This window comes from Venturia canescens, chromosome 6, assembly GCF_019457755.1.
Source record: "Venturia canescens isolate UGA chromosome 6, ASM1945775v1, whole genome shotgun sequence".
NCBI lineage: Eukaryota > Metazoa > Arthropoda > Insecta > Hymenoptera > Ichneumonidae > Venturia > Venturia canescens.
Genome location: NC_057426.1, coordinates 2,226,451 through 2,248,675, shown reverse-complemented (window position 1 = coordinate 2,248,675; position 22,225 = coordinate 2,226,451). Strand labels below are relative to the sequence as shown.

The 22,225-nt window shown below is 45.3% G+C and overlaps 1 protein-coding gene across 2 annotated transcripts in view; it reads left to right on the top strand.

Moving 5' to 3' along the window:
- Positions 1-21,462, top strand: part of LOC122412175 (protein groucho-like) — a 64,716-nt gene extending 43,254 nt beyond the window's left edge. For both annotated transcript variants that reach the window (XM_043421539.1, XM_043421540.1), the window contains exons 5-11: positions 1,659-1,796; positions 10,195-10,474; positions 12,427-12,452; positions 16,316-16,459; positions 16,553-17,106; positions 17,461-18,340; positions 19,645-21,462. In XM_043421539.1, coding sequence (XP_043277474.1) covers positions 1,659-1,796; positions 10,195-10,474; positions 12,427-12,452; positions 16,316-16,459; positions 16,553-17,106; positions 17,461-18,340; positions 19,645-19,752 — 2,130 coding nt within the window. In that variant the 3' untranslated portion in view covers positions 19,753-21,462. The remainder of the gene's footprint in view (positions 1-1,658; positions 1,797-10,194; positions 10,475-12,426; positions 12,453-16,315; positions 16,460-16,552; positions 17,107-17,460; positions 18,341-19,644) is intronic.
- Positions 21,463-22,225: the final 763 nt, after the last annotated feature.

The window sequence follows — 22,225 nt, the reverse complement described above, 5'->3', positions numbered from 1 at the left end:
GGCTAACAAATGAGAAGCGACGAAAAATAGAGAGAGAGCGAGGGAGAATCGAAGATGAAAAAATAGAGCGACGTGTTTGACATCGGTAAAAACGAGAAAGTTGGTCGAACGCTCTGCTCAACTCGTAGCGAAGATCTCTTCTCGCCTTCTAAATAATACACGGTCCAGGATAAAACATCGGAAGAAACGGGGAGGAGGGTTCGTGCCGGCTGAAAAAGCGCGGGGCAACGTCCCGAGGGTTAAAACAGACTCCGCGCGTATAGTCTCGATCTCGTATGCACAAATAATACATAACACATAAAATTTGTACGCGTGTGAGTACGTACACGCGTCTTCTCATAATAATAGTCGATCCGATGATAAATATGTCTCTATGTGCTATACAGAGAGGCCTGCGCGTATATACAGTTGTGAAGGGGTTGGAAAGCGAGGCGCGCGCGGCCCTCGGAGAATGAGCGAACGCGCGAGAGCGCGCGGGCGGTAAAACACGCGTTATAAATCCTCGTTTGCTTCGTGGCAACCCACGCACGAGCCGTACGCCGTGCTTACACAGCAAAACAGGCGATTACCGGGACCTCCTCGTCCTTCCTCCGCCCTCCCGCGAGACTAATATTTCAGAATAGGCTTCCAATCTTCGTCCTCTCATTCTCTTCCTCTTGCCTCTTTTTTTTTTATTCTTTCTTTTTTAAATGTTTTATCCCATTTTTGTCTTTCGTTCCGTTTCTTATAGTCGCTGACGTTTGATGTCGACCTCGATGGAAGTCGATCGGTCTCTGAACTCGCGGATAACACGATCTTTATTTGAGGACGGGGGTAACGTCTATCGGTGAAAAAAAGGCCCGATCTTAAGAATTTTTTTAGACGCTACAAGTAACGGCGAATTAATTTTTTGGTTGGGACGTCATATTACAATATGTAGACGATATTTTCGGAATTTTTAAAAGCCGAACATCAATAATTCATTCGATGGTATAGCAATTCCTCAGATGCACTTCAGAAAAAAGTTGTCCATCGGTGAACAGTATAAATCGAAATCTACTCGACCGATCCTTTTGAAATTTGAAATGGTACTTCCTTACGCGATTTACCAGGTATCTACGAAAAGATTTCTTTTTCTTTGATTTTTTGGGATACTTGGAAGTGAAAAAACTGATTTTAGCCGAAAAAATGAGCCCACTTGTTATTGTAAAATTAATAAAATTATGAACAATTGGAAGAAACGCTCTCGTAGTCAATTGTGTGTAAGGCATGTCAAATTTCAAAAGGATCGGTCGAGTAGATTTCGATTTATACCGTTCACCGGTGGACAACTTTTTTCCCAAGTGCCTCTGCTGCCGTCGAGTCAATTGTTGATATTAAAGTTTTAAGAATTCCGAAAAGTTTGTTCATTTATTGTATTATGACGTCACAATCAAAATAAGATCGTCGTCTCCTTCCCTTGCTACTTCCGGATCGATTTAATTCGTCGATCGTGTCTATTTTTTTTCGAGTCCTCGTTACCGTCGTCGGGGTTCCCGACATCAATATTTTCAGCGTTGTTCTCGATGCCGAATCAGCACCGATTTACTAACGGGAAAAATATTCTTTTACCAATTTATTTTTCGCTGCCTTTTATCACGGCACGTCTAATTAGATTTTCATTCCTTTATTTTTTCCAGACCGAGATATCGAAGAGGCTGAACGCTATAATATGCCAGATACTGCCGTTTCTATCGCAGGACCATCAGCAGCAGGTAGTCGCTGCGGTCGATCGTGCGAAACAAGTAACCATGGCTGAGCTCAATTCGATCGTCGGGGTAAGTTTATATTCGATTTGGTATTAGTTATAACAATATATACGCCTTCGAACGTGCCTCCTTTCGGTTAAGCCGGAACTAATGCAACTCGTTGATTGTAATATTAACAACAATTCCGTATACCAATGCAGATGAGTATCATTTAATATTGACAAACGAAACTGCATGCTCTCGTTGATCGTCGTTCATTCCCACTCGTACGATGCGCGCCATAAATTATTTCGAGAGCCCATAAAGCCTCGTCGATTCCAAGCCGCACGCACGCGCGCCTTTCCCAATTGTACACTCGACATTTGGCGGTTGCTTCAATCCATCGCGTGCTATGCCGCGCGAGAGAGCAAATGAGACTAAGAGAAAGACAGTAACAAAGAGAGAACGAAAGGGGTTAACGCGGCGGGGATGGGCTTAATGTGTCCATGCGTATCCTTGTATCGCCGATCCAAAAGAGGGTAGTTGGGGGCTGGTTAATTGTGTTTCTCGACGCGCAACAGCCACATCCGCGGACAATAATAATTGTTAATCGATCCACGCACGCACGCACGAGGACCCTCCTCAATATAAATACGTGTACGAGCAACGGCCGTACTCCCACACTGTACTTGGTGCCTCGTGATGCGTGCATTGAAATTCAGTGGCTCGCGCCACTCGACACCCGCCGTTCTTACTCCATACATAGATTCACGGACTCGTGCGCAGGCGCGCACGCACGTAAATGTGCACGAACACACGGATGCATTAGGCGCGAAAACATCATCGGCGAACGCTGCGTGCAGCAATACGCGAATAGGAGCAACTCCACACTCATTTTCCCGTGTGTATTACACCGATAAGCGATTTAATTGGGATTCGCGAACGCTCTCTGTACCCGTATAATTCAGTTCCGAGCTTTCCTGCTCTCTCCCCTAACGGTCTATTCATTCGTCTGTGAGCATATGCGAATGCGGCTGCTCACCGTATCCGCACTTTCTTTTCTACAGGAATACTGCGTGTATTCTCTCATTACCAACTTGATTAAGGAGGAACATCGGCTTGAGAAAAGTCGTGATAGCTTGATGAAACTTTTAGAATACATTTTTCGATGTTTTTTCTATAGCCTCTCCCATTTTTGAACCATTTCGTTCAGCCATTTTTTACTAAATCATTTATAAACTTGGAATTTTTGAAACCTACGCATGGGAAATAACTCCACAGTTTAGAAAAGAAGTATTATTCCACAGTTTGAACTCTAAAGAACATGTGTGCAAAATTCGAGGTCGTTTAATTCTGCAATTTTTTTTATATATCACATAAATTCCACCCAGAAATGACGTATTTTTGGGGGTTAATACCGTTTAAATATAAAGCAAACGGGGTTTACATGACCTAGATAATTTAGATAAAAACAATGCAATTCTTATTTGCGTAACCTCTCACTCTGCGCGAAGCTGATGTTCCTCCTTAAGTCGGTTCCAATATTTTTCGTCATCGTCATCCTTAATGAAAAATCATCGACGTTTTCGCAGCTTTCCTTTATTCCGAGAATCGTTTCGTTGAAGCTTCTACGACTCGCTTAATTTCGATCTTATTGCGAACTAATCGATTTTTATTTTTTTCAATTCTTTCGCCAATGGAATATTTCGTCTCGCGGGAGTTTGGGACTGACATTTTTTCTAACGGAACGAAATTCTGAGTTGAAACACTCCGTTCAATGAGTCGCGCCACTCGCCACTCGCGATGCAACGGATTGCAACGCATTCGCGAATGCCCCCCGTCAATACTAGTTTCATATCTCTACGAGGGTATATCCACACGGCCAGAGGATTGACGTCCACGTATGTACGAGCTTGCCGCTCATAACACGCTCGATCGTATCGTTATATGGGCAATCGGAGGGCGACTCGCGCAATATTCGATACAATCATCGTCTTGGATGTGCGTATGCCCTCCGATGTGCTATGCCGCACCGCGCCCGGACCTGGTGCTTAATCCAAGAGACGGAGGAACAGAGCGAGAGAGCGAGATCCGTAATGGCATGTGCGCAAACAGACGGAGAAGCGAGCGCGTGCATTATCCATCCGTAAATCGCGACGCGACCCTCCGACAAATGATCCTCCTTCCATGCGTAAATGTACACGTCCGCGGACACACGCACACCCGTACAAAGACGCATGGACTCGAGGTTGTCGTAGACGCACATTATTATCGGTGCATGCGTTATTACGCACGCAAACGTCACAGTAATCACTCGGCTATCTCTCATCAATATACATTTACATCTACATGGTTATTATGTCTTGTACGTTCCCGTTTGGTTTAGATAACATAAATTTGTATATCTATATCTGATTTTCTCTCCCCCCCGCCTCTCCCTTTGCTCGACACTGGTTCGGTCTATAAACTGATTATTTTTGAATATAAAGTTTTGTACGAAATTCATGATTTATCGTTTATTTCGTTGTTTTTATAATTTTTTATAAATTCTATGATTTCAAACGAATTTGTTGAATTTTTGTATGATTTTTTACACTGAGAACGTAAAGTCGGAACAACGAAATGTGGCATACGGGGGGCGACAATGAAATATGTCATCGTCGCGAGGTTAAAAATGATTAAACGAATAAAATTGTTTTAGATCGAACTGCAGATTCATTCTCCCCGAAAACATGAAAAAAAGTTTTCCAATAACATCAGTTGCTATTGAATCAACAATTTTTTTTCACACTTTATGATTCATCGGATTTCGCGATCTATTGTTTCTTCGTTATCAAATTATGTTTATGTTCGATTTTGATTTAACTTGTATGATCCGGTACGCCGCGAGTTGCGCATCTGCTTTTCAAATATTTTCTTTTCTTGTATTAATTGTAAGTATTATATTATTATTTTATTACTGGCTGCATTTCTCTGCTCTTTTTGTGTGTACGGATTCATGGACGTTGCCTCGAGGACATATCCAGAGTTTCCGTACTATTTCTCGTAACGCCGTTACAGTAAAATAGCACGGACCACCACACACCGAATTAATCCATTGCGATTTGCGTGCGTATCCCACCATAAACTATAATACCTGAAGGCCGCATACACAAGAGATCGACCGAAATAAGGTCCGCGTGCTCGTTGTCAAAATAACTAGCGAACAGACAGATGCTAATAAATTCGATGGATTCAAAGTGTATTATCGCTTCCGCGTTGCGCGTTTACTCTTCCGCACGATTCTCAACGTTCCTGAAAGAGCTCATTTACCGAGGCGTCTATACATGTTACACACATTTTATATCTCGACACCACCAACTGGCCCGTCATTAGCGCACATACTACGTACGTCACGTAACACAAATACACCACCCGCGCCCGTCCGTATATGCTCGCCAACACCGATCTATTCGAATGCTCGATGATACGGTACGGGACGATGACTGCGCTCGAAATTCTAGTTGTTTATATACACACTGAGTATATCTATAGATGAGTTGAATGGATGTAGATACTTTGTGTATATATGTGCATAGTTTGACGCATGCTTGTCGACGCGGTTCGGACAGCACTGCGAGAGAACCGGTTCAAACGATCGTGGGCTACATTGTGACACGTTTCGTACACGTGTAGGCTCGCCACACGAGGCGTTGTTATAGGACTCTCACTCCTCAGTTTCTCTCTCTCTCTCTCTCTATCGTCCTCCCGCTCCCCTCTGGCAGCAGCAGGCCGGTGTTCGACGTAGCAAAATGGTATGGAGGACGCTCGTCAGTCGAGGGGCAATGAGCAGCTTGTGCTACAGAGATAGAGACTGCATGATCGAATCATATTCGATACGGAACGGAGATGAAGGAGGGAGAGGAGAGAACGGGGGAGTTGGATATAAATGTTTTCCGAGATTCGACGAAGCTGCAGGTCGACAAACGAAGAATTGGACACTCGGCAGGGCACGATATTGGAGAATTAGTGGAATTATTCGAGGGTTTTTAAAATCATTTCGTTGGACTTGAACGTTGCAAACTTCAGCGTCGTGAAATCTTGGAGAATTACTGGAATAATTGGAGGCTTTTTTAAAATCATTTCGTTGGACGTTACAAACTTCAGAGTCATGGATCTGTCGCAGATTGTTGGAAACGCTCGTATATACACTTTCTTTCGTATTGCCTGCGTCTTCCTTCAAGTACCAGTCGCACAGCCGCCCGCATCGACGGTTAAATTTTGACGAATCTCCATAAAATATTGGATAACGAAGGATGATAAACCCCAGCGATGTGTAACGCGCGGAAACAGTTGAAGTTTGTCCCTCGCTTCCACAATACGCTACGCGATTTCATGTGTGTGCACAAGCATTCGTAATTTGGATCCAAACCTATAGAAGTGTTTCCTCGAAATTTGAGTAAAACCTGTTCCAACGGATTGACACTTTCGGCAGGCAGTCGTCCGAAAATAAGTATGAGGGGGTTGGCCTGCTCTCGAGGGCCGGAGAATGAGCGGTTTGTCGTCATACATCGAGGGGATCCGACAGGCGCAAGGGATCGAAGGATCGAAGTGGGAAGCGAGCACGAGCAAACAGACCGAATCGCACCGACCCTCCTCGCTCTTTCTCCTTTCGCTCACCCTCTTCTCCCCCTCCCAGGTCCCCCCGTTTCACTATGAATATGTATTATACTCGGTAAACAGGGGTTGAATCAATATTTCGTTTAATAACACCCCAAGCAACGGGGACTGCTGAGGCTTTTCTGGTGTGTAACGATTCTCTCTATCTTCCTTTATCGCCCCATCTACCGATCATCTCACACTCGGTTCCACTCTCTGCACCGATCTCTCTCGCCCCCTCTGTTTGCTCGTACGAGCTTCAATGTTCGAGCAAATCCGGAGGGGAATCTCTTAAGGGGATGATTGGCAGGACAAAATAGTGGAATAATACACGCATGCCGTGTATACGTCCATTCGCGTTCGGGTTTATATTCATTCGTAGGGTTCGTCCTCGTTTTTTTTGGGTACCGCGAGCACCCGGTCGAGAATTGGTTGTACTCGAGTCATCCCTCCAAATTTTTCCTTATTCTCGCGTTTGCTCTCGCCCTCTTTTCCTCGCTTCTTGGTTGTAGATTTTCTCATTTGAGATCGCGGGCTCTCGCTGAAGCATTGCAGATTCTCAATTGATCTATTTACCGTCGCGCTGGCCGCAGAAAATTTAATTGATACGTTTTGGACAACGCATGAAGTCTCATCGGCAATTTTATGACGCGAATCGCTTCATTCCCCTTGATTGACTTCGATGACGCAACGAGTTATAGGCTCTAAATGAATTTCGTATGCATTTGCGAAGAATTTGTGCGCCCATCGTAAATTAAACCTCGTACAAAGGTAGAAAGAGAGGACGAGCGGGCTTCTCTTTATCTTCGATATTAAACTGGATGCGCTTTCACCGCTGATGCCGCGCGGATTACTCACGGCGCGTTAAATCTCATTTGAGACCATTACGCTCGCGTTTGATGACCGGGGTCTCGAGGTCGCGCAAGAGAACTCTCACTAGCATCAAATTCCCATTTCATCCTCGTCCCATCCTCTCCTCGCCTCTAATTATTTATTAATAATTGTAGGTACACGCCAGCTCGGTAAATACCCAAACGCCAAATACAAGTTTATTCGGATTTGAGTATTGATTAGCTCACATTTTATCAACACGCACACGAAATTCACCAATAACAACAACAACAACAACAACAACAACAACAACAACAACAATATTTGTGAAATTCAGAGACGCTCCTGAAAAACTGTTGAAAAAAATGCACCCCCCTTACCAAAAAGTGGAGATAACAATTCCACCGTAATCCCAGCCGAGTATTTCCGACGCGAAGTTTCAGAATTTGAACAAACCCCCACAATATCTTCCTGACTCGAGGTCGCGCGTTCAATGCTTTTTCATAACGCGTAAATGAAACTAAACAAGAAAATTATGCAGGAACAACGTTTCTTCGTAATTCGCCCACAACTTTCAGCCCTCGGTACACATTTCGTTTTCGCCATTTTTTACTCCGGCACACCACCAAGAGAGACGTGCGCGTGTGCGCGCACTCGCGGGGTGCAAATCCGCATGGGACAGACGCGAAGCTCGTCGAGAAAAAAAATGCAAAGGGGTGAAGAGAGTTTTCATACAAGTAGAGCGATGAGTTAGGACAAACGCGGGATATGGGATATCGTTGACGCATATATATACATGCCCAGGCGTCCGTAGAAAGCTTGCTGAGAGAACGAGCGGATTTAATCGACGAGATGTATACTCGATCCGGCCAATAGGCTTAATGGAGTCCCGATCCTATATCCCAGAAGTTAATACCCGAACGAATTGCAATTGGCATCCTACCGTGACGCGCGTATCGCATACCTATATGCACAGGCCAACATCCCCTCTGTACGGACGCACGAATGGCGCGCACACACGCGGATATATTGTGTACGTAAAATACGCGCGCGGGGACGGATTTGTTCGAAATGAAACGGGCGTGCACTGTGGGACTCGGTGCGAGCTTGGAGTTAACGCTCTTCTCGCCCGTTCGGCGCATCGATTCGAATCGTCGACTCGGACTGTGCGGCTGACTGTGTGTATAATGCGATGAAAATAGGGTGCTTCTATGGAAGCCTCCTCTCGATGCGTATATAGTGAAAGTACACAGTGAAAGACCGATTGGATTTTAGGTAGTACGTGGGGATTCCCCATAACGCGAGATCAACTTTGGGTTTGGTTTACATGTATAAATGCACGTGTGCGTGTGTGTGTGTGTGCGCTTGTGCGCGCGTGAGTGGCGGATGGAGTCTTAACACGCGGGGGGAGAAAGCCCCTTCGGGCGTTCGTTCGTGGTGGCGTGGTCGGCGACCCCTATCGCGAAAACGACTATTGCTCTCGAAACCCGATCGCCATGACATTCTCGAACGAGAGGTTCAAATGGCAGAGCTCTGCTGCGATTCTGGTGCCGGAGAGGAAGAGAGACGGCGAACGCGGAGAGCGAGGTGGAGACGAGAAGTGAATTAGTCTCGGCGGGTTTCGTGCTAGCCCCCCGGGCCCTGCGAACGAAGGCTTCGTTTCTACGTCCCTCTCACTCGGGCTCCTTCCGCTCGCCCCTTCTTCGTGTCACCCCTCCGTATGCGTGTTCTCTCGCTTGAGTTAATCTCACCCTTACAACAGGGCGCAAAGTTCCTCGTCGAAAGCAGGCCCGACTCGAGTATTTCTCTCGGTTTCTCTCTCGCTCAGCACTCGACCTCTCTTGCTCGCACGCCCTCGGTGCACACGAGGGGCGGGCGACCCCTAAATGCCTATAAGTGAAATCCGCGATAAGCAGGATTCGGGAGCGTAACGAGTTTATCGGCCACCGGCGAGGATAGAACCCAAATCCCGACCGCCGTAATATCCACTCTCACTCCGCCCGTATACAACCCTCTTCTCTGGCTCTTTCTCCCGCTCTTTTACGATTCGTAACACCCTTGCCGCCGCCCTGCTTGCACCGTCCCTTTACTACGGAAAGCCGACGAGGGCTCCCGCGCTATTGCCACTGCCGAAAATGCCGCGAAAACCTCCTCCTTCTCCTCGCCTCCCTCGTACTCACAGAACGAGATCGTAATGGGCTGGGATTCAGGCTTCGAAGCGAGAACGCCTCGCGTCCATCGACGTCCCTCAACCTTCGTTCGGACAAATGATTAGCGTTACGCCATTTCAATTGCCATTACTCCATTTCCGATGCGCGCTTATTCAACATATTTATATCTCTAGATAGCGGCGGCGTGTGTGTGCGCGCGCCCCCGTACTATTATTATTGTACGGTGCAAATTGTCCTGTTGCACACGCTTGCCTTTGCCTCATCCTCGTCCTCTCGGTCCGACCCCGCCCGCCCCCTTTATATGGACGCGTATTCGGGACTGGCTGTATGCACCGACGACAAATACTCGAGTGCAGATCCCCACGATCGTCCTCTCCTTCCCTTCCGGTTTTGCACTCGGCGCGAGGGATGAACGACGCGGTACACGCTTCTCGTAAACGCGTATACGGAGCTGCCTCCCTGGTGCGCACGTGCGTTTAGGCGTATGGGAAACTACCGCAGCTCCGAATGATTTTCATGCGTGCGAATACAACATTTGTTCGGTATATTATTGTGCTTCTGTTAACATACCAATTTGTCTAGTATTATAATGTATTGGTTTTTGCCACGAGCTCCAAATCACTCGGGCTGTTTATCGCTGCAAAATTGTATTTGGGAAGTTGGCCGAACGTCACTGTGTTGATCTTTTTATTTATTGTTTCTCCCTTTTAGTTTTTTTTTTTTTTTACTAAGAAAAAATTGTTCGGTTATGTCTCGTTTGGCATTGACTTTGAGTATGTTTGAATATTCATGATTTAACAAATATTTTTTACAAAACGAGTAACGCTCAGCATTTTTTTTCTCCTCAGCAACAGAGGCCCGATATACCGAGACTTTTGCAACAAATGCACGCCCAACAATTGCCACCGGGAGCTGCCCTCGGTGCTCATCCCGGCTTACCCGGGCTTCCGGCACTCGGACCTGGCGCTGGTCTCCCCGTACCGACTTCCGCTTCGGCGGCCCTACTGAGCTTGGGCATTACACCCGGCTCTGCAACGACACCCGCCGCCTCCGGTGCCCATCCGCTCTCGATGCTCGGCAAACCTGATCTTCACAGAGGACAGCCCGATGATCTCAAAAGTAACGGAGGTAAGAATCTATCGGATTTACCTTTTTTTTTTACGATGCTCAAGTTTGCGGCGTTCGGGTCCAACGAGATCGACGAAAATAACATTTTTTATTTCACGAATCATTGATTTAGACTGAAAAACAACGAATTGGAGAATTAGGCTGGTTACAGAATTGGAGAATTACTGGAATTGTTGGAGAGTTTTTTCAGATCGTTTCGTTGGGCCCCGACCTCGCAAACTTGATGTTTTTTTCCCATTTCCCACCAAAAATTATTCGATTGATAACACGAGTGAGTAAACACACAAAATCCATTGGGATAAATTAATTTTTTCTCCACATTTTCACGCGTCAATTGTACTTTTTCAATATTCAAATGAGCGTGTGCATCTGAATATTCATTGGTTCGTCTTTCCGCTCGCTATACGAACCCGGCTTTGTTCTCTTTTCCTTTTCATTTATTCCCTCATTTAAAATTATTTTAACTTTTCACGCGAGCCTCCTGCGTACGCGCGTCGTTTGATCTCCCGCCGGTCTGGAGCGTAAAAAGCCCTCGGATCATTGTTGCACGCGAGAAATACCGAGGGGAAGAGAGAGAGAGAGAGAGAGCAAATAGGGAGGGCGTTAGAAACTGTATGAGCGAGGGAGACCAGACAGGGGGTTGAAAATAATAAAAAAAAAGGTTTAAAAGAGCGTAGTCAACGAGCTACCGAGAGACCAGACACCCGGGAGTGTCGGTTTTGTTCCTCTCGTATATATACGTACGTATGGAAAGGGAGGCGTACAGATGCGTAGAAAAGGAGGGGCGAGAGACACCGCGTTGCATAAAAGTTGAGGCTGAAGCGAGAAAATTAATATATACGCGCTCGTGCGAAAGAGGGGGGATCCGGGCTCTGCGGGGGAAAAAAAACTGAATTTTCGCGGCTGACTAACGTTGTGAGAATCACGCTCAGGTGGAAATTTTTTAAAGCTTCTCCCCACTGGTATCCGGTTTGGATGGTTGAGTCGAGCGCGAGGCTCCCCCGCGTGTTTTCTAATGGCGGAGCTGCATGAATTTTTGCCTCGCTCTGCGCGTTACTGGACACATGAAAAATGCCCACGCAGGAATGAGAGTGCTCCACAAAGGGGAACAAGAAGAGAGTTTACAGGGACAAATCTCCATAAATGTGTGTGTCCGTGTGTTCGGGTAGTTTCGTTTTTGTGAAAATTGCCGACATGAATATGCATGGAGATCGCTTATACAAAAACTCTTCCTCTCGCCTCCCCCCAGCCCCAGGTCTGTAGGCTGACTGCTAACCCCATTGAAAATTCATCCCCCAAAGCGTACTTCGTTATATTAGTATTCTACCCTTTTTATTTGCGTGTGCGACCTCTCGTCCCCGGCTCGCTCTTTCTCCTCGTTGCGAATAATACAGTTACACATTTTCGCTACGAGCTTTACGTGTCCATTTACACAGACAGATTCCACTTCCGGTCCATCTGGACGATCGGGATGTACGCCGGAGGGAGTTTCCGCTGTAATATTATGTTTTTCGGTAAAAAATAAAATAATAAATATTGGGATGTTGGATTGAGGGAATATGGCGCGGAGCGCGCGCGCGCGCGCTGTGCCAAGCCCTCTCGCACTCCAGGGAACACACGAGCCACTATCCAATATCCGTGTGATTCGAACGTTTTTTTCCCCCTTTTTACCCCTCTCGTTTTGCGTTTTTCGTTTTAATCACTCTCGAGCGTTTCAAACATTGCCGAAGCGATAAAACATTTTCAACGACCTCTCTCCCGATGATGATTACCGTTTGACGATTTTTCAACGATTTTTTCTCTCTTCCTGCCTACCCTCCCATCCGCTGCTCCTTCTGCACACTTTTCCGCTCTGTTGTAGCCTCTCGATCTATCTCGAAACAAATGTGATTCGTTGCATTTTTTTTACTCCGTATTAATGCGAATTTGTTCTCTTTTTGTGTATGTTTCAGGGCTCAGCTCCACCGAGGAACGACACGTGAGTTGATTTTTGCATTTTTTCAAAGCTTTTTTTCGTCATTCTCCCCCCCCCCCCCCCTCTATTTTTTTTTATCACGTATTAAGGTTGATTCTGTCATCGAGAGCTTTTCCAATTAGCGTCATGTGCTTCACAGGATTACCCGCATTTTTTTCTCGCGTCTTTTTTTTTTTCGCGTTTTTCTCTCCTACATGGTAGCCGGACATTTTTCGATGATCCTCGTTGAACGACGAATGACCTTTTTTTCTGCTTTTTCGTTAATTCCGTCATGACGAATCTGACGAATTATCGAAATGTTTTCGGAACTGATTCGACGACAACTTGACTTATTTTTACGCCGGACTCGCTTTATTGAATTCGGTGATCCGACGAGGAAATTCGCCGTTTTTAAGAACATTTAAGACGTTTGAGACAAATATGAAGAGAGAAGAGAAATAATATTTGAAAAAATGGCGGCAAAAAGAGAGCAAAAAAGAAACGGCGAGAAGGAGAAAAGGGAGAGATAAAAAGGGAGTATTATAGGTTTGCCGAGTCTGTAATCATCGCGAGACCGCTGGAACGCCCATCAACGCCCTCTCTCATTCTTTCGTCATTCTATTTTTGCTCTCTCACCACGTATAACTCCCCACGTCCTCGGGGCTGTCTTCTCTCTTACCTTTTTCAATCTTTCTCTCTCTCTCTCTCTCTCCATTCTTTTTTTCTTCTTCATTTATTATTATTATTATTATCATCATCATCATCATTCTACTCTCTTCTCCTTCTCCTCCTTTTTTCCTTCCATTTCCTCTTTCCAGTATCTCGATCACAGTCTTTCCACCGTTGTCTCGTTCGCCTCGGGGCCCTTATTCTTCGCTCTTTCCGTCTCCCACGCCTCGTGCGCTCTCCCTCTCTCGTTCCGCACTCTGTAATCTCTATCACCCAACCCAAACGATCCTCCTCTCCCTCTCATTCTTATCTCGCGTGTGTGTACTCTCCGCGATTATTCCCATCCCTGTATTTTCATTCTGTTGATATTCGTATTTCTTTCTTTTTCAATCTTTTTCCATCTCCCTTCTCCTCGCTTCTTTTTTCAACGCGTATATGTATTTCTTTTACTTTATTTTCGTTCTTATGCCTCAGTGGTCGCATCCCACCCCAGATAAATTCTGCCATTTCAACCCCTCTTCGCCTCGCTCACTCTTAAACGCCCCAGGGAATTTCGCAGATAGAACTCCGTTCCCGAGTGTGTGCCTTCTTTATCTCCTCCATTTTCTTTCTTTTTCTCCCTTCCCATTGAACCTTCTCGCGCTGTATTGAGAGCTCCGTTCTCTTTTCTCTTTTATGTATTGTTCGGACACATGCCAGCTTCCCCCTACAACGAAGAAGCCTGAGAAAAATCTCTGGACATTCCGGACTTTTCCATTTAGGACTACGAGAAGCCTTTTTTTTTTCGCGACTTTCCAAGTTACTTTTAGACTTTGCAAACTCTTGGCGAATTTGCCTCTCTACGAAACTGGCCCGCGCATCCGAGCGAAATGCGAATCCTTGAAAATTGCCCGCAGCCCTTTCGTTGCGCGCGGACTTTTTTTTCTTACCTTTACAAACCCCGATAAACCAGCCGATAAAAAATATTCAATTGCCACGATCACCGTTTCGCGAACTTACGAGAAGAGATTCGACTATTTGGCCACGAACTCGACCCTCGCCTCGCTGCTGTAGCGCCAACGACGTTATTAAACGACTTGGATCGTAAATGATACCACGCGCTTTCACACTCGGGGCGGAAGAATTTTTACTAAAAGCCACGGAAAGACCAGTTGAGTTTCAATTTAATTATCCTGCATTCCCATTTCATCGTCAAACTCTGCCGAATTCATTCCTCATCGACCGAACGACATTTTTCCTTTCGCGAACGTCGATTCAACTCGGTTCAGTTTTTTTTTCTTTCTATTAACGAAAACAGCACTTTTTTCAAACGAACGTATTTTACCAAACGAATAAAACGTTTGCCACGAAACTTAGGTTTCTGTTTCGAATATTTATCATCATTCGTCCATACACACCCAAATTTCACTTCATCGTTGTGTGTTCGAACGCGATAAATCTTGTTGACTTTTTCGGGCAACGGGCTATTATTACGACCGAACGAATCGTTATTTATTTCGACAGTGAAAAAACACGGCATCGAGAATCATGGAAACACGAATTCCTCGTCGATCGCATCGTGTTTGAGTTCGCGCGCGTGTGTTCCTCTTCGAAAGTCGTTGGATTCGAAATCAGGAATTTTAAGCCCGCGATTTCATTTCAATTTCACTATTTTCACAATATTCCCCCCCCCCCCCCCCCCATCAATCCGTACCGTCGAATCAGTTTCGTTTTCGTGTAACACATTTTTTAAACTGAAAAATCGAAAAAAAAAAAAACAAAAAACAGTAGCAATTCCCTTGGAATAGAAACAGAAAAAAATGACGTAAGCTCGTCGCCGTCACCCAATCATTTATTGTTAATTATTCGTAAATACACTTTGCTCGATTCACAGGAGCAAAACTCAATGAAAAAAAGTCTCTTGATCCGGGTTCCCCACGATCGTGAGTTCGGTACATCGAGCCATATCGATTGTCACCGTGGAGGCTCTTTGTGCGTTTCGCTCGGACACACAGGCTTTTGTCCGCTTGAGATATCCTCGGCTCCTCGAATCTGAAGGCTAATTAGGACTCGGTTGTATAAGAGAAACCAATTTCGTATAGAGATATATCTCCGTATCGATCGGCGAAGATGTCAGGTCCGGGAATACGCGTCTCTAGAACGGGCGACGTGTGTACCCTCACACAGGAACACTCTTGTTCAAGAGACCGTACACACGATCACTGCGAGTCGTCTATAGCCTCGTAATTAATGCAACAAAGCGTTTATTGTTGCTCCGGTCAATCATAAACCGGTAACCCATACGAACAATATTGATACCGGTCTGACCAATGGAAACGCTCGGGGATTGGAGGTTTCAGCTAAAAGAAGAAATGATGATCGATGAGTCATCGCGGAAGTCATAATAATTTCGAACGGGGGCGAACATGAAATTTTCCTTTCTTCTTTGGACGTGGCTCGACAAATATCCGCTGTAACGGTTGGCGAAGCGTCGGTGACTCTGGAAATTTATGTATCCGAAAAACAATGTTGAATCCCGTTCGAAACTCGATTCCTTCTTATTTCGGTGAATGTTTTTATTTCACAAATTTTTTCATTTGCCGAAAAAAAAATGTGAAAAAGGATATAGTTTTTGAAAAAAATATGGAGGCCTGGAGCGAGTGATAAAGTGCGCGAAATAAAAGCAGGTAGTTCGAAACATGAGATAAACCGCGTCCCAGCCGTTTACGTATCGAGATCGGGGGGAGCCGAATGGGAGAGAGCGTGTCATAAACCCGTCGATACACACTACACGCACCCGGTTACCGAATATTATCGTTTTATCGGAACCGTTTCGCTTCGCACACGCCCGCACACCGATAATGGATATCGAGCATTCCGTTTATGTTCTTTGACGCTTGGGGAGCTCGAATGAAACTCTTGCCGAGTCCCCCCCGCCCCCTTCGTTCTATACGCCCGGGTACAAATATGAATCGTCACTAAAACAGGGAGCCAGATTCACAAACTTTGGACAGTGTCGAAAAGTTTTTCTTTGTTTTTTATCTTCAGCCTCCTCATTGAATCAACAGAATCAATAGTGAAATAGAACGAGCGGAATCGAGGGGAAACACAATTAGAGGTTTTCCAGAAAATGCCCCCGCCCCGAAGAGATTTTGCTCCGATAATGTTTCTTCCTATGAAAATACAGTTGGGACGCTTCGTCTGATGAATCATTTTTGCTCGTGTGATTTCTTATGCAGAGGAGCTCGATATCCCCCGGCGATAAATACAGCAGGCCGAGAACGCCCCAGGAATCACTTCATCAGCATCACTCGCAAAATCATCACGATCATCCGATGCACATTAAGAAGATGAAGAAGGAACAGGACAAGGACATCGGACACGTGAGTGATTGATGAAAATAAATGAATTTGGAATAGACGCGAAATAGCTATTTCGTCGATGAAGAAGTTAACGTTGGAAGGTTTGATTGACAGAGCGACGGTGAGAAGAGTGACCCGGATTTGGTGGTGGACGATGGCAGCGAAGGTCCGCCGAGCCCCGCAGTCAACGGGACGTCCTCGCCCCGTGAAAATGGTCTCGACAAGGTCGGCGGTTCGTCCTTGAATTCTGGAGCACAAGCAAAAAAAGACGCGCCTCCGCATTCGCCGCGAAGTGGCACGAGCTCGAACGCGAGTACGCCCTCGGCGAAGAAAATGGAAGAACGAGAAAAGCCGACGACCCCGATTTCAAAACCCATGACACCGACCTCAGCTTCGGGCGGGAGCACGGGGGGCTTGAAAGCCACGAGTTCGGCGAAACTTCTTCAGGGACCACCACCCTCCGGGGTCGCTGGTGCTTATCCACCGCATTATCCACCCGGACCACCGCCTCATCATATGCCACCCGGTGGACTCCATCCGCACGTTGATATGATGGCTTACAACGGTTATGGGGCGCCAAGAGGTCCACCTTCTCTTCAACAACTTTACGATCCTCACGCAGCGATGAGAGCGCCAGCCGGATCCATCGGCGTACCTGGCGGAAAGCCGTAAGTTTTATCTCTCGTTTCTTATCGTTGTTACCAACATTTTTGTGCTTTACATTAAAAACGGTCTGACAATAATCGAGTTTGGCTGATAAGATCAATGCCTCGATTTATCTTAACAGTATTTTTCCACATGTAAATCGAATTTATTCGGCATCGTTGAATCTAATCAACGGTTTATATTTACATATTAATTCTCTCAAGTATACTTTTGCATTGTTTTCAATCGAGTAAATACGTTTGTAATACTCGATCCAACGGAATTGCCTGCTTCCGATTTTCTCTCCTCCCTCCCCTAGAATAAGCTCTTACACCGAGGTTCCTTCATTTGATAATACCCAATTGGGGCTTTTGCAGGGCGTACAGCTTCCACGTGCCGAGCGAGGGTCAAATGCAGCCGGTGCCCTTTCCCCCGGATGCCCTTATAGGGCCGGGCATACCGCGGCACGCGCGACAGATAAACACGCTCACTCACGGGGAGGTTGTGTGCGCCGTAACGATATCAAATCCAACGAAATACGTTTACACCGGTGGCAAGGGTTGCGTTAAAGTATGGGACATTGGTCAGGGTACCGGTGGAAGCGCTAAGCCAGTATCCCAATTGGACTGTCTTCAGCGGGACAATTATATTAGATCGGTTAAGTTGTTACCGGACGGTAGAACATTGATCGTTGGCGGTGAAGCGAGTCAACTTAGTATATGGGATTTGGCAAGTCCGACGCCGAGGATCAAGGCCGAATTAACCTCGTCCGCGCCGGCTTGTTACGCTCTCGCGATATCCCCCGACTCGAAGGTCTGCTTCAGCTGTTGCAGCGACGGTAACATCGCCGTTTGGGATCTCCAGAATCAAACGCTCGTAAGACAATTCCAGGGACACACCGATGGCGCATCGTGCATCGACATCTCCGCCGACGGCTCCAAATTGTGGACCGGTGGACTCGACAACACCGTTAGATCGTGGGACCTTCGCGAGGGCAGACAACTCCAACAGCACGACTTCACTTCGCAAATATTCTCACTCGGCTATTGTCCGACCGGCGAATGGCTCGCCGTTGGCATGGAAAATTCAAACGTCGAAGTTTTGCACGCCACCAAACCCGACAAGTACCAATTACATCTTCACGAATCTTGCGTACTGTCGTTGAGATTTGCCTCCTGTGGAAAATGGTTCGTCTCCACTGGCAAGGACAATCTTCTCAATGCCTGGCGCACACCTTACGGAGCCTCGATATTCCAGGTAACACGTGTTTTCAATCTTGCCGAATTTCATTCGCGTCTACGCTCCATCAATTCTTACTTCGTATCTCACCTTCTTATCCAATTATATTTTCAAATGAAGCTGAAGTTTCCAACGTTGGAGTCCAACGAAACGTTCTAAAAAAAAACTCTCCAATAATTACAGTAAATCTCCAATTTGTTCCCTGCCGAATTTGCAATTCGTAGTTTTTCAACTTACACCAATGGATTCGTGAAATAAAAAAATTGCTAATACGAATCTTTTTTTCAATTATTTCGTTGGACTCCAACGTTGCAAACTTCAGCGTCGTATTTTCAATTATATCATCCCGAGAAATCAATCTCGTCCATATCTTTTGGCTCAATTAATCAAACACACATTTGAAAAATATTGCGCCAAGAACCCGCGGTGCTTTCGTATACTCCTCTGGTGGAAACCCTCGGGCATCATTATACCGTGCACGAGAGGTGCCGGTTATTCGGCGGGATAGAGAAAGACCGGGAGAGAGACAGAGTTATGGAGTTAGGGAGAAATCGGGGAGAAGTGGAAATTTAATTCCAGTGAGGTCGAGAGGCGGTAAGCACCCTCTCTCATTCCTCTCCTGATCCTCCTGCCGACGTGTAACGACGTCCTCGAGCGAGTGTTCATGTTTACATGCATGTACTCCACCTATCGTGGCTACTACTTGTTAGATATCCCGGCTACCCAGGCACGCACGCACTTTGAATCGGTAACTCTCTCTCTCTCTCTCCCCCCCCCCCCCCCTTTCATTTCCCATACTCCGATGCCATACTCCCAAGTATGTAGAGCCCTGGTCGAAGGGGGCGACCGAGAGCAATCGCGTACACAGGAGGTATAGTAATGCCTCGAAGTCTGCCAGGGGAATACTTTGCTTCTTCTCACAAATTTACGTAAAAATTCACCAATTCGTAGTATTTTGTTTCCTTCTCCGCTACAAAGCATTCGCGAAGTCACACTCTTTTATGAGCCAAAAATGAGTTTAGGAAAAGCAAATGTTGGATCCATAAAATTTTCAAATAACTGGTTCTTTCGGACGTACGATTTCTGGGTAATTTCGTGCAGGTCAAAACTAAGGTGTCTGCAGAAAAATATGATTTCTGGTGTAGGCCTTTAGCCGGAACGTCTTTTTATTTTGTATGCAGTGAAAGCCACGATTGAGTTTACGAGCTCGACTCGTCCGGCTCACGTAGACGAATTGGTCGAAATTTTTCCGCGCTCATTCAAAGTTACATTTTCATGATTTGTATTTTCTCCCATAACCCTTTTTCTTCATTTACTTTCAGTCGAAGGAGTCCTCCTCGGTGCTGAGCTGCGACATTTCAGCCGACGACAAGTACATCGTTACGGGCTCGGGTGACAAGAAAGCCACCGTGTACGAGGTCATGTACTAATGAGAGAGAGAGAGAGCTACGAGGTAAAGGAAATGACACACAAATACGAACATATAAAAAAGCTGACAAGACACACACACACACACACACTCGCACACACAAATGCACACTAACGCAGACACGTATTCAACCGTATCGAAGTTTGCACAGTTGAAATGCATCGAGCATCATCTTCGTTCGTTATTATCACATGATCCTTTTACAATTTCACTATTTTTTTTATCTTGTCATTATTTTCCTTCGGAATCAAGATACACTATCGAGATCCAAGAAAAATAAAAAAAACTAAATTCTCATCACTTTGACCCAGTATCGAGTTAACGCAACGTTGAAAACGAACCGAGTACTCGCGCCCTGTGCGTTTCAACGATGCAAATTTTATAACTTTCATCGTCAGAAAGAAAACTATCAATTTTTGCAATACGATAACACGCGGTGTTGTACATTTCACACGACCGCATCAACACAGAGAGAAAGAGAGAGAGAGAAAGAGCGAGAGAGAGAGAGAGAGAGAGAGTGAGACCTCCGCCCAAGTGTAAATATAGTCATTAATGTTATAACGATTATTTTTTATTTTATCACTCTCATCATCATGATTACGTTGATGTTGATTATTATTATTATTATTATTATATTATATCATTGATATTGTTGTTGTTGTTGTTGCCGTGGTGCGGGAAGAGATAGTTTTTCAAAGTGATATAATTTACGAGTCCCAGGGGACGTTGCACGTACGTTTTCATGCCAATTTCTATTTCTAACTGTTCATCGATGATTTTTTTTTCTTCTTTAACCCCCAATCCCGCCTCGTCCCATTTCCCCAATTTTATAAAGCTGCAAAAGAAAGTACGTAGATAAAAATTTCATTCGAAATTTGTCATTTCTCCCCTCATTATAACAACTATTATTAATATTATCATCATTATTATTATTATTATTATTATTGCTCGGGCAATACTACAAGTAGGACGTATATATGTATACATTTATATGTATATATACATACCACTCGTTGAATTTATGTACACATTGTATATAATTGGGCGTTGAAGCAAAAATAGGAGAAAAAAGAAAACAATAAAACAAAGCGAAATACGGACTCGCGCGCGCGCGCACACACACACACTCTCGCGTACACAGTCGCGCGCGTGTGCACACACTTCGCGGAACACGAACACAAACACGGAAACGACCACGCACGGCGGAGTATCGCGAATCGCGAGTGCGTCTCATACTGTCATATTTTTATACGTCCGACGGTTGGATTAAAGTCGTCGTTGATACGAGAGAATTGTAAATATTATATTGAGAGCTTCTCGACCCCTCCCCCTCCCGCCCATTTCCGTCTCCCTCAAATCCCCCCGCCCCGAGTGTTTTATGTCGCTATGTGCCCGTGTATATGCCTCTGAATGTGTGCGTCTGTGAGAGAGAGAGAGAGAGAGAGAGAGAGCGAGAGAGAGTGGAAAAACAAATTGACGAATGGAAGAACGAAGAAAAAGTGAAAAAAACGTAAAAGTAAAATAAAATACGAGCAAAGTTTGAATGATACGATGATATAAATAAATGTAAGAAGAGAATCATTCGATAAGGAAGAATAACAATGGGAAATGTGTACGATAGGAGAAAGCAACTCGGAGAAATCATGTGCGAGTTTAAAGATGATCAATTTCAATAAACGATACGAAACGTGATTCTTAGCAGAACGACGAATATCTTTTGTTTTTTATTTAATTATCACGAATCCTTAATCTTTCTCCTCGTCATCCTCGTTGAAGAAATTCTTCAAGCTTTTAGTCGTCGTTCGTTTCGAAAATCGAAAGCAAGGTAAGTTTACTCGTTTCCATGATTTTTAGTTTTAATACATTTTTTAATCCTCATCCAAATATAATTTTTCTCATATACACGTGAATTTATTCGCCCTTCGGAAAATATATTCAAACGTTGACGGAAAAAAAAAATCGAAAAAAAAAAATACAGAATAAAACGAATAAAGCATTTGGAAGTAACTGGATGGAAAGAGCATCGCGGGCTACTGAGTTTTCTCGAGCGATGGGATTATCTCGGATAAAATGGAGTGGAACGAGGCCGAGAGCAAATGGAGGGATTAAGAATAAAAAAACGAAGGAGAAACGGACGAAGAGACGGGGGGGGGGGAGGGGGAGAAACAGTCGGAAGAAATGTAATAATGTGGAAATTTTGCGCGCTCGCGAGAGCCCGAGCGCGCACCATCGTGCGAATCGCACACCCGGTATATAATTAGCGATGCCATGCATGCTCACGGTTCGCGGGATATTCAATGGAAGCTTCATTGGGCGAAATGTTATTATAATGGTGGCGCACGTTTTGCATATGGTTCTGTAGATAAAAGAGAAACGGTTGGCAAGCGAGAAAGAGAGAGAGAGAGCGAGGCGGGAGGGTGACCGGTGTAAAAAGAGAGACGAAGAAACCTCGGGTTTTGTGATGCATTGCCACG